The sequence below is a fragment of the Vigna angularis genome, chromosome 4, assembly GCF_016808095.1.
Source record: "Vigna angularis cultivar LongXiaoDou No.4 chromosome 4, ASM1680809v1, whole genome shotgun sequence".
Taxonomy (NCBI): domain Eukaryota; kingdom Viridiplantae; phylum Streptophyta; class Magnoliopsida; order Fabales; family Fabaceae; genus Vigna; species Vigna angularis.
The window spans coordinates 31058413-31072387 of NC_068973.1; the positions used below are offsets into that span (position 1 = coordinate 31058413).

Sequence of the window (13975 nt, forward strand, 5' to 3'; positions counted from 1 at the left end):
GTACTTATCTAAGTTCTTTTACTGATTGTTAAACAAAATATAGATATAAAATGTTAGAGTCGTTTTCTTTTCTTAGTTGGTTTTCAGATGGTTAAAAAGACAAGTAATTTCATATTTCTAGGTTTTTCCCTACAACTAACTTAAATAATTGATGACACTAGTCTTGAAGCATAATTTAAAACGGTCGTACATATGTTTTTCATTGGAGCTGTTTATGTGCAATATATATTATATAAACTGTCGGTTAATGCAATTGCTAGTCGAGAAGTGTTTTTTATTTTATTTTTTAACACGCCAGATTTATATATATATATATATATATATATATATATATATTTTAGACACGCCAGATTTATATTTTTTTAGACACGCCAGTTACTATAAAATATTGGAGTGTATGTGAATGATTTAAGATCCGAGAAAGAGAAGGAAAAAAACATTTTTTTATAGAATACTTTTATTAAATGAGAAACAATTACATAAGGTTGGGTATGATATGAACGTCTACTTTCAATTATAACTTTATTAGTTTGGGATAGATTATTTTTAATCATTTAAGTTTAAACATATCTCTTTAATCTCTTAAATATTTAACTAAACTTGATTTTAGTTCTTAAATATTAAATTTGAAAGACTACAAATAATTTTTAAAAACTTACTTTTTTAAAATTTTAAGACACTATTTTTTTTACTATGGGATTAACATGAATTAATCATTGTAAATATATTATGTAAAATTTTAAATACACAAAATCAATAATTCCATCCTAATCTCTTTATAGTAAAGTGATATCCAAACAGTTTGAATTTAAATATACGAAATCATATCAATATCCGAAATTATTAAATTACAAAACTTATTTATGCTTTAGAATTAAAGGAGAGGACAAATATTTGAAGCGAATAGACGGAAAAATTGATATTTGAAATTTTCTTAAATAGATCATTTTATTGGTAAAAAAACATTTTGCAAACTAAATTCTAACACATAATTGTATTTTCTTTTGTGTTGAATAATTAATACATAATGATGATGTGAAAATTTTATACTGTTCTCTAATTGCACATAAATAATATAAGTTTTTTTCTTTTCAAAATAATTATCTTTAAATATCACATCGCGATTAATTAATGATTAATTGATAATATTTTTCTCTGACTGTCAAAAGTATTAAGAGTCCTATGTCAGTAACTAATAGTCCTATCTACTGCTATCATATATGTTTATATCCTTTTGTGATCTTTAGGTAATATGATCTCCAAAGACATTTACTCTGAAATTTCTTTACTGTTATGGCGGGTTAGATTCATTCTACCATATAAACTTAAGTTGTTTGTCAAGGAAAATTTGTAAGAGTAAGTTCTATGTTATACTAGAATTTTCATTAGATTTAAATAAACGATAATAACGTCGTTTTTATAAACGTTACATGTCAATTTATTGTATTTTTGTTTTTATTTTATTTTTTTATGTTTTTTTCTCATGTATCATTGTCATTTTGTTAGTATCATGTAATAATGTTAGTGTTAAATGTTAATATTTTATATTTAATTTATTTTTTGATTGAAAATAGTTTAAATTTGTTTAAAGTTGAACAATGTCAGTCTTTGTAAAAAATATAACGAAATTAATAATTAAGTTTAATTACAATTTATATATTTATGTTAAAATAATGTGTTTTAGAATTTATATATCAAATAATCTTACTTAAAATTAATTTTATTTTTTTAATTTAATTTCTTTTAAATACTTATTTGAAATTATATAGTTTTTAATTTTTTTTTGATAAAAATGTTCCTATCCATCTTCTGATTTAAGAATGAAATATTCGTAGCATAATATTGACACTGATATATGAAAAAAAATCAAATAAAAAATCATAAAAGTTAAAATAAAAAAACAAAAAATACAACTTAACACGTAACATTTAGAAAACAGTATTAACGTCATTTATACAAATATAATGGGGAAAAAATCAATTTCACATGAAAATTAATTGAACTAACAAAAATAAGAAGATTAAATTGGGTAAATACCACAAAAGTTAAGACCAAAATAATAATTAATCCATGGTTATATTAATCCATGGTTAAAATAAAAGGACATCCCGTGTAAATTAAAGAGACAAAAAAGATAATATACTTTGTTTGGAAAATTATATTTTACAACCCAAAAGGTTTTTTTCATTCATTTGATTATATAGTTTATTACTATTCATGTTCTCTTTTTCTTATAACTACAAAACCTCACTTTTATTATGACCGTAGTTGTCAAACGTCGTTATTGGTGTCAAACAATTTTTTTTTTTTCATTTTGTTTTGAGGAAAAGTTTGTCAGAACATGATCTACTCATTTTTTCTTAATTTTTATTTTGTTTCAGTAACAATTGTCTCTAGTTTTACAGTATCCTTATCTGTTCATAATATCTAGACATAGGTTATATACTGATTGGAGAAGTGACAGTTTTTACAATTAGTGACAGTTTTTACAATTAGACTCCTTCATTGGCCAAGAGAGACGAATATAAAATGCGATGAGTCAACTTTCATGAACATGAAAAAGTCAAGCTCTGTAGCAAAAATCAAAGTACGTTTTCCAATGGCATGTTTACAAGTATATGTACGTAAATCGATTCATACACAGAATATTTATAACTTTTAGGTATGTAGAAAGGCATTTTACGTGTATATATACTGCACATTGTTAACGTGTTGATTAGCACTAATCACGGGGTCGTCTTCTAATAGGGCTATTTAATTATGTCCCTTCATAATATCTCAAGGTGCTTAGTTTTGTACCTGTGACACAAACACCATCTCATAATTAAATGAAAAGTAATTCTACATCAAATTAACTTGGCTCGTCACGTTTATTGGCGGCAGCATCGATTATTGCAACTGGGAATAACGCAATGAAAGAGCTCTAGGCATGGGTGGGATCATTTATTTAAAAACCCTAAACGAGGAGTTATGTCACTGAATACGTTATAAAAAGTATATGTGTGTGCCCTTAAAGGTAGACACTGCATAGCCCTTCGTATATTTAGAAGTTTATCTCGGTAATGAAAATTGTGTGCCCTCCTATGTTCTAATTGAGCTGTGTGGAGACTTTTTGAACTTCAACCAATGGCAGAGGAGAAGACATTCCCCAAGTGCTGACGTGGGATGAAGATGGTCTCGGCCAATGAGAGAGCGGCACTTCAAGTGACGTGGCTAGGCCACTGAGATAGGCTCGAGACAGAGAGTTTAAATTTTTTTAACATTTTTCCTTAGAGATACCACTATGAGATATTGAGGCCTATATGTCTTTTTCCTGATGTATCGTATGAGGTTAAAATTAAACTTTTGAACAAAACTTAGCTTTCATGTTGATGATTTCTATATCATGTTTATGAGGACACAAACGTATTTCATCCAAATAACTTCATCAAAATCTGTAAATATGAATAAAAAATTTAACTAATTATATTAAAAGCATATGTAATTATATCTTTGTATATAACGCAATATTCAACTATAAATTTTTTTTGAAGATGTATTTTTTTTATAAATTAATTCTTGATTTCTTTGATTGGTAAGGAGGGAATTGAAAGATAAGTAGAAACAGAAGGAAGGGGTTATGAGTAAATTAAAAGTTAAAAAGTTGTATAAATCCATAAAAAACGGCACTAGTAATGATGAAGAATAGGTAATATTTTATTGAAATTGAATGAAACATAAACTGGGCAGTCATCGGCCGCAAAACTCTGTAGTCACCCATCAATTTTTGGACTTCTACTGTCGCATGCTCCAGACCCTTCTTCCCTTCTTCAATCCTCAACCCCTTTATAAATCTCCCACCCCACCCCACACAACACAACACCATTTCTACATCTACCCACACCTTCTTGCTATTCTCTCTTCTTTTCTCCCCACCCACCAACATACTCAACTCCAACAACCATGGAAATAGACATGAACACAGACATCGATGCAATCCACAACCTCCACTTCTCCGGATACACTACCATCACCGACACCACCCCCTCTTCTGACGACGACTACGGTTGCAACTGGAACCACTGGTCCCCCCTCGTCAACTGGGACGCCTTCACCGGATCCCACGATGACTTCCACCACCTCATCGACTCTATCGTCTCCGACGGTCCCGCCGAGTACCCCAGCCCCGAAGACCACGCCGCCAGTAACTCCCCCTCCGCCTCCATAACCGAGGAAGATGACGCCGAGGAAGAAACGGCTGCCGCCGACGATTCCAAGGGCCTAAGACTGGTCCATCTGCTCATGGCCGCCGCGGAGGCCCTCACCGGCGCCACCAAGAGTCGCGACCTGGCTCGAGTGATATTGGTTCGGCTCAGGGATTTGGTGTCCCACGCCTCGCACGGCTCCAACATGGAGAGACTCGCCGCCTACTTCACCGACGCACTCCAGGGCCTGCTAGAAGGCGCCGGGGGTGCGCACAATAACAGCAAACATCACTACTACATCACATGTGGGTCCCACCACCCCCGCGACGATCATCATCATCAAAACGACACCCTCGCGGCCTTCCAACTGCTCCAGGACATATCTCCCTACGTCAAGTTCGGACACTTCACCGCCAACCAGGCCATCCTCGAGGCCGTGGCCCACGAGCGCCGAGTCCACATCGTAGACTACGACATCATGGAGGGGGTCCAGTGGGCTTCTCTTATGCAGGCCCTTGCCTCTGACAAAACAGGTCCACCGGGCCCACACCTTCGAATCACAGCATTGTCCAGAACCGGCACCGGACGCCGCTCCATCGCCAGCGTGCAGGAGACCGGGAGGCGGTTGACGGCGTTTGCCGCATCCCTTGGGCAGCCGTTCACGTTCCACCAGTGCAGGTTGGATCCCGACGAAACGTTTAAACCTTCCTCTCTGAAGCTGGTTCGCGGAGAGGCTTTGGTTTTTAACTGTATGTTAAACTTGCCGCACCTGAGTTACCGCGCGCCCGATTCGATTGCGTCGTTTTTGAGTGGAGCGAAAGAGTTGAAGCCGAGGCTGGTGACTTTGGTGGAGGAAGAGGTGGGGTCCAGTGTGGGAGGGTTCGTGGGAAGGTTCATGGACTCGCTGCATCACTACTCGGCGGTGTTTGACTCGCTGGAGGCTGGGTTTCCGATGCAGGGGCGGGCCAGGGCCCTTGTAGAGCGGATTTTCTTAGGCCCAAGGATAGTTGGCTCGCTGGCCCGGATATATCGGACGGGTGAAGAGCTGGAGGAGAGAAGGTCATGGGGGGAGTGGTTGGGTGCGGCAGGGTTCAGGGGAGTCCCGATGAGCTTCGCCAATCATTGCCAAGCCAAGCTTCTACTGGGTCTTTTCAACGACGGATATCGGGTGGAGGAGTTGGGGACTAATAAGTTGGTGTTGGATTGGAAATCTCGGCGCTTGCTTTCTGCCTCCCTTTGGACTTCTTCTTCCTCAGACTCCCATTAATTTATTTCTTCCTACGAATTAAGCTAATTATTTCATATCTGAGGCTCTCTTTCGATAGTTACCAGTCATACAGGAATGAGTAAAAACATCAATTATTCGCATGACGCAACTTTTCATCTCCTTTGTGATACCAACTTACTCAACATGCAACAAACTCATCACAACTTCCAAACATATATTATATTTCCAACCATAAAAACATCACATTCTCTATCTCTTCTTTAATCTGCTTTTTCAAATTTAATCTGTTTGGTATACTGGACTTGATTTTGCAATTCAGGATAGGACAATCATATTACAATATTATAGTCAAAAGCATTTTAAAATTTTTCATTGTAAAATACGATGTGGTTTATGTTCTTGTATTGATGTTTTTACGACAACACACCCGTAATTTGAATTATCCGAAGCTTTTGTCTCCATATCTCTGTAAATATACGTTACTCTTTTGTCAAACCTGCAGGCTCCTTTGTTTTCCTCCTCTTATTTTTAGTTGCACTTTAATATCACAGAAGCGTTATTTTAATACTTTCAAGTGTGTGAAATTTTCAACATATAGTGTGCCCAACCTATTCAAAATCAAATAATAATATCTCAGTTCAAATTAAAAAAACGAATCACATAATTTATACATATATAAAAGCGTCTTTAAAGTTTAGTTCAATTACATTTAACATATATAAGGTTCAAATGCAACACCTTGAGATTCAATTTTCTTGTGCATTTATCTAGAGTTAATTGAAATTCATGCTAAACTAGCCTAAAAGAAAGTTAAATATTTATTAGTGTGATTTTTAAAATAAAGAGGGGTACTCCGTATGTATGATGGAGTCATGTTCAAAAGATGTCAAGTGTCATTTTCTTTAAAAATTTATTATAGCAAAAGGTATTTGTTTATTAATTCATAACATTTTACTCCTACGATTACGACTGGTGAGAGTGATAACCGGTTATTCAAAACATAAAAAACAAGGAAGCTGATCTTAACAAGGTAAATTTATTGTATAGAAGGGATATAACAACACTTACCATCTTTGTTCTTCACTTCTTTTATTTAACGATACTGAGAACTGTATGTTAAAAATTTATATTAGACAAGAATCAAAGTGAGAACAAAAATTATTTTTAGAACAACTTAATCTTTCTTTAATTTACTTTTGGAGTATATTTAAAAGATTTATCCTTCAATATTTATTTCTTTAAAATCATTTTATCATGTGGTTAATCTTAGTTATTAAATTAAAAATAAAATATTGCAACGGTGAATAAATCTTTTAAAGTTACTTACTATTAGTTCTTTTTTTACTTTAATGATTAGAGATAAATTATTTACTAACCATTTAGTTAACCATTAAATTAGAAAAAAAAATGAATGCATTATGTACAATTTTTATCTCCTTGTTTATTTTTGCAATTGTATTTCACACATTTCATAAATTCAAATTATATGTTTCTAATTTTTAATTCTACGTACGTTTTATTTCTACATTCTATGCGATTAAATTGTTTTAAAAGTTTAATTGGTCTAAAAGAAAAAAAAATAATTAAAATTAGACAAAATTTTAAACCATATGATGTCTTTGTATTATATATTTGCATGCCCCTACAACTTTTTATTTGACTTATTTATTTTTAACTATGAAACGTCTACAATTTTTTAAGAATATCCATTTTACCAATTTATTCTTAGTTGTACTATAATAAGTAATGGCGAGTTTGAAAATCCCACAAATAACATCAGTTAAAAAAAATTGTCCATAATTATTTATCCACTCTATTTTTTCTGACTGTTTTCATAATTGTGAAAAATATATTTAACAGGAATTAAATTCGTGGGTAATGTACAAACAAATCTCTAACAATTAATAGGTAGTTTCTACTACCGTTAATTATTTTATTTTCCATCTTAAATTTTTTGTTATCCAAAAAACATGCACGCAAATATAGAAAAAGAAGAAATTAGGTCCCTTATAAAATTATGAAGATAAAATACGGAACTTTTAGAATAAAAAATGAAAGTAAAATACAGGGAGATTTAAATTCCAATTTATTTTATTACAATCTTTTTTTCTCATTTATTTATTTATGGTTATGAAATACGAATGAATGGTTGAGATGAGTTTAGGAGGTGGCACGTCACCGTCCTCCGCGTGTCATCATGTCTGGTAGATTCTGGGGAATGTTCCGTACAATATATATTATTTTTCATTTCTATTCCTATTTTATTCTATCACAAGATAAACAATTATGCTTCTCAGCTCATAATACTTTCAAAAATTACTTCATTAAGGAATTAATTACTCTACAAACTTAATTAGGATGTACTAATGCGTATATCTTACAAGATTATATACGTTCCGTAATTCGATAGATCTTCCTGATTTCTTCATGCAGATGTTTGTTTATTATCGTCGAGCATTACACACTACATGTAATTTAAGTGTTGTGGGTGTGTGTATATACAAATACGTCTCTGTAATTTATCATTTGATTAGTAGATTAGTCAAAAGTATGGCTAATCATTTTTTTTTCTATTATATATGGGTTAGGGGACAAATCATTGTGAGACTATCTGCAGGACGAACGTTGATTAATTCTTTAATTCTTATTGCTAAGCCTTTCTACTAGTTGATGAACATTAGTTTTTGATAGATTGTTTTGTTCTATTATGATATTGATAATAATATAAAACATCTTCCAAATGAGCTGGGATGAAAATTATTTTCTTTAGTTTCTCTAAAATTCTTTAAAATCTTGATTAACATGAATTTTTATTTATGAAATATTTAAAAAATTATTTTCAAAAATCTAAAAAAAAATTAAGAACCCCATCACACAAAATTGTCTCCACATTTATCAAGTATTGTCTAAACATAACAATTTAGTAATTATGTTGACCTAATCCTAATATTAGCAAACTGATAATTTTGTTATCAAACTAACTGTAATATCTTTTTTGGCCAAAATATAGTTGCATTTTTTATTCTCTCTTATATATTAATTACAATATTAGAAGTAATTTTTGAGTTTTTTTTTTATTTGTCTAGATTTATATTAAATTACCAAAATATATTCCTATCTTAAATTTGAGGTTGATTTTTGTTGAGGAATTTTTTAATCATGGATAATATTGTTTTGATGTTTAAATGTTAAATATATTTTATAAAAAAATTAAGAATGTTAATAACCAATTTGAAATATTAATTTCAGTAAAATCGGAAATGTCATAAACTAATAATAAAAGTTCACTTAGGCTTTGTTCATTTTAAATGGATGTAGGGAAGAATGATTAAATGAATTTGAAAGCAATTTTTTTGTTATTTATAATGGATTTGAAGGTAAGTGAGAGTGGATTTAGAAGTAAAGTTTGTGAAAATTAATGTAGGATTTGATTGATATGACAGATTAAAAAAATTTACTCAAAATCTACCATCACTTACCTCCAAATCCAATCAAATAAACAACAAAAAATTTACCTTCAAATCTTCTCAAATTCATTCAATCACTCTCCCCAAATCAATTCAAGTGAACAAAGTGTTAGTGTTTTGAAGCTATGAAACTCCATTTTAGATTTTTAAATACGATTTCTGAAATATATTTTAATATTAAAATTTTCTCATTGAAATTGATCTCAAATTTATTATATTAATTTGGATATTTTTATTATTAATATTGAATTTACCTAACCATATTTATTATTGTTAAAAAGTAGTAACATAAACATTTGAATATGAGATTTATACTATATATTAATTATTTTAAAATGAAAAAAATGATATTTATAAGATACATAAACAAAATCATTGTTAATAAGATAACTTATTAACAATATTTATCTGTTATGTATATGTCTAATTAAGTCATAGATGCATGTTATTACAAGAAGTATAATCATTTCATAACTACTTTTTGTTTATAAGTATTTTTTTAAAATCTTGTATAGACTTGAGTATTATAGAGTTTTTAAAGTAGATTTTTCCTCCTTTTGATTCGGAGTTCATAGCTAATTAACTTCGTTATTTCTTTTAGAGACAACTCGGTTAAACTTGGTAAAAACAGATACAAAAGTATAAAATTATGGTAAGAAAATTCTTATTTTTTTTCTATATTATAGTTAATACTATAAATAAATGTTTGATGATTTATAGATTTTAATAAAATTAAATAAATTATATATTTGTAATTAGTTTTGTCAAAAAATATTCTGTTTTTTTCACATGGAAATGTTAAAGTTGTGGACATTTTGTGTCATTATAAATTGAGTGGAGTCCTTAAAATGAAGTGGAAAAGATATATATATATATATATATATATATATATATATATAGAGTTTTATATAGCAGAATTATTTAAATTATATGAAGATAAACATTTTTAGTCAACTTATGTCAAATTCAAGTAGAAAGCATTAGAATGTTGTGAAATTAATTTTGAGGTATCATCATGGTAATGGTGATTTGTTGTTTGATAAGTTACTCGAATTCGAACATAAATAGAGATATTGACTCAAAAAAGTCTACTTCGAGTTATTTGATTAAGTTTATAAGAAGAGTTGCGGTAAACAATCAGGATTGCAAAGGTGCGTAACATTGTGTATTACATAAACAAAGTTCACTAACATTATAAAAGCATGTAAAGAATTGTTATGATTGAATAAATTCTTACATACGCTTAGTTTTATATAGAAAAGCCATGCACTATTTGTGGATAGTTAAAGTGTTATCCATCTTGTTAAGAATTCAACTTTCCATTCTTACTCTAAACATATTGATGTGAGCTATAATTGGAAATGTGATGCTTTAGATCCTAAGTTGTTGAAGTTAGACAAAATTCATACCGATACAATGATGTTGATATGATGACTAAGACACTATTAAGAAAGAAGTTTGAATCTTATTATGAGATTGTGAAATTGTTGGTTATTGTTAAAATTAATTGATGAATTAATATGTGACTCATTTGAAATATTATGATAAACTCAAATATAATTTAATAAAATATAAATACATATCGATTATCATGGAAAGTAATAAAATAAAATAAAGATAAAATAAAACTCAACTTGATGGACTTTGATTTATAAAAGGGATTAAGTTTTATCTCTCTTTATAAGGCGTTTTCACATTAAGTCATCAAAAAAGTATGAGAGGAAAAAGAAATGAAAAAAGATAGATTGAAGAAAGGAGGTTGAAAAACAAAGATTGAATAACACATTCTTATTATCAATATTAGTATCCTATTATTATTTATGTGTATGAATGTGTGAGAATCATGAATCTTAATATCCTAGAATAGTTTTTATGGAATGAGTTAGGAACATAGGAAAATTACAAAATTAATTTATAGTTACGTCCACATAATTGTCAAGGGAAGGATGTGTTGGGTTGAACACCCAACTATGTATATAAAAAGTTCAAACGAAAACCACATTGTATGACTTAACCTAAGTGGAGAAGGGTTTAAGAGAGTATGCTATTTTTGCGTCTTTGAAAGAAAAACCAAAAGACAAATTTGGTTGTTATATTTATCAAGTCATCTCAATAAAATTAGAATTTTCACTTAATTAGCCATTGTTTGGGCTAAAATTTTGGCAATGGATTTATAACATATGACTCTTCATTTTAATCATTTAGATTATAAAATCAATATTTGTGGTTAGAAAAATAAGTTTCATATATTATTGGTCTATTTTTATGTTTTTCCTTTTTCATCCTTCATTTTTAAATTATTACATATGTTTTTACTTTTAAAAATAAGAGAGTTTTTGCATGTTAAAAATATTGATCTTCTATTTTCTTGGTTATTATTATGATTTTTTATTTTGTTTCTAATATATTATTGTAATTTTAAAAGTGTTATATCTATTACAAACGTTAGTATTATTTTTTTGTTAGGTTGTTTTCCATAAGGAAACCCTAAATATAAATTTCTTTACTTTACCCCTCATATATTTGAGATACTTTGACTTAAAAAATATATAGTTACACCATATAAATTAGTTCTCCAATAATAACATTTATAATTATTTTATGGCTTAAATGCTTGCTTCGTCCTCATGTTAAGTTAAGATGTGAATTTCTCTTTAGTACCCGATTTTAAAAATGAAGACATTGTCCCTATGTTATGAAAAGTATATGAATAAGATCTACAAAGAAAGAACAAGTTCAACAAATCATCAAAGAAAAAGCTGAACAAGAGAGAGAAAAAGTTGGACAGCAGAAAAGAGAAGAGAAAAAGTATGACCACATCAGCATGGACTTAATGCCGTTGTTGTCAACTTAATGGACATGAACTTATTCATACATTTTTCATAACATAGGGACTCAATGTCTTCATTTTTAAAACCGGTACTAAACAAAAATTTACCTCTCTTAACATGAGGACGAAGTAAACATTTAAATCTTATTTTATCAACATGAATATATTATAAGTCAAAAGTTACATCTATCATCCTATGTCTTGAAATAGACAATATAATAATTTAAGATTGCGTTTACCTTCTCTCTAGTAATTTTTTTTAATACATTTTTATGACTATTAAAATTATTTTTATAAGTATTTAGAGAGAACGTTATCATTATCTTGCTTTAAAATAATGTCATAAACATTATCTTAATATTAAACAATATCAAGTATGATTATCGTATCATTATGAATAACATCTTCAAAAGAAATTATTTATTATATTATCTTCCCCCCAAATTCAACTTCCTCAATAAAAAAATTTTGCATTTCGAAAATTGGAAAATGATCTTGAAATTAAGATTCTCATCCACACAAGTACGTAAATTCTCTATTTTTATATATGAATTTAGTGTTAGTGTTTCTAATTCAAGTTTTGTTTTATACCACGTGAATTTGTTTGCAATATTTCATTATAAGAACTAAGAATACCAAGCATATACAAATTATCATCCAAGAAATTAATTAAGAACAAGAACATTTGAATTTTGATAGAAATAAACATTATATTGTTTTCCGATGAAGAAGAAAATTCAAATTTGACCAAACTAGAAATATAATTGAGTTAATGCTTCCCCAAACATGGTATAACTCAAGTTTGGAAATAAAATATATCTATAAGAGATTCTTTCATCGATTGGAGGTCAACCACCATAATCCACTCACCAATTATTCCGTGTACAAAAGTCAAATTAAATTTAGAATAAATTAAAGTAATAAATTTATCATTTTTTAAATACTAAGTGACATACTTAATACTCTTTTTAGATTTTCTGATTTCTTACAAAAGTAACTTGCAAATTTTTCTTACATATTTGTTTTTGTTGAGAAGACTCTTCCATAACAAGTGAACGCCCTCACTCCTACCTTTGTGTAGTATTTTTTCTAAAATAATTTGTATATAAGTAAATTCTCTAAAAAATATAACGTTTTGATGTTAAATACTTTTTGAAAATTAATACAATGGAAACTTGTTCATATTGTATGTGTAATGAATAAACAAAAGTTGCCGTGGGCTTTTCATATGACGATTAAATAGTAAATAGGAGTTGTAAATAGTATATCTCAGCTTTAAGACTTAAGTTCAATGGAGTAATTTGGGCTTAGTGAAATTGGGTTTATAACACTTTCTGGACAGTCTCTTCGTGCACCTCAGCTTCTTCCTATATTTTCTCATAAAAATGATTTTTGGATTATGTAATTTAAAAGCCGAATGAATTTTGAATTATGTAATCCAGAATTTACTTATTTGAAAAAAAATGTATATTACACTATCTAAAAGTCATTTTTGAATTTTAGATTATACCATTCAAGAGTTATTTTGATTTCTGGATCATATTATGTAAAAGTTAATTTTTATTTTTAGATTTTTATATAATTTGAAAGTCATTTTTATCTTCTGAATCATGTATTCAGAAAGTTTGAAAGTTATTTTTAGATTATATAACTTGAAAATCATTTTTATCTTCTGAATTGTAATATGGAAGTTATTTCTTTTAGAAAAAAATAACTTTTGGATTATGTATTCTGAAAAGGGAAAAATGAAAGAAAAGTTATAGAGATGCAAAATAAAAGTTAAGGTGGTGGAGGATAGTTGGTATGTGCTTCGGACTAATTTTATTTTCTTTACAAAAGTACTCTTTAACTTTTACTTTTTTTTAAAAATTCTAATCCCTTGTTTCCCCCTCTTACTTGAGGCACGTTCCAGCACCTCACCCCCACATCTTTTTCTTTTCCTATCTTGCACACATCTTCCTTTCTTCCTCTCTGTTTTGAGTATTCTTGTACTCTCTGTTTAATTCTTTCGTTGCTTCTTGGTTTGTTATCTCAGTTTGGTTCGTCTTCTTGTGTTATTTCTGTTTCAATCTTTCCTATTCATGTTGTTAATGTTTATTTAATCTTTTGCATGTGAGGTTCTCGTTTGCATGTATATTTAGCTGCAATATGAATTTGTGAACATGTATGTATATGACAATTGTATTTTGATATGTTGTGATAAATTTGTAAAAAGAAAAGATTGAAAGCCAACGGAATGGTAAATTTGTTACGGCCTTCAAAATTC

At 29.4% G+C, this 13975-nt stretch overlaps 1 protein-coding gene across 1 annotated transcript; it reads left to right on the plus strand.

Annotated features, from left to right (window-relative positions):
* The first annotated feature begins 3656 nt into the window (after positions 1 to 3656).
* On the plus strand, positions 3657 to 5650 carry LOC108331230 (protein NODULATION SIGNALING PATHWAY 2). Its single transcript, XM_017565876.2, has one exon. It carries the CDS (start codon positions 3943 to 3945, stop codon positions 5449 to 5451), a length of 1509 nt encoding a protein of 502 aa, XP_017421365.1. The 5' UTR covers positions 3657 to 3942; the 3' UTR covers positions 5452 to 5650.
* The last annotated feature ends 8325 nt before the right edge of the window (positions 5651 to 13975 follow it).

Coding starts and splice junctions, on each gene's coding strand:
- LOC108331230 (XM_017565876.2), top strand. CDS start 3,943: ATGGAAATAGACATGAACACAGACATCGATGCAATCCACAACCTCCAC.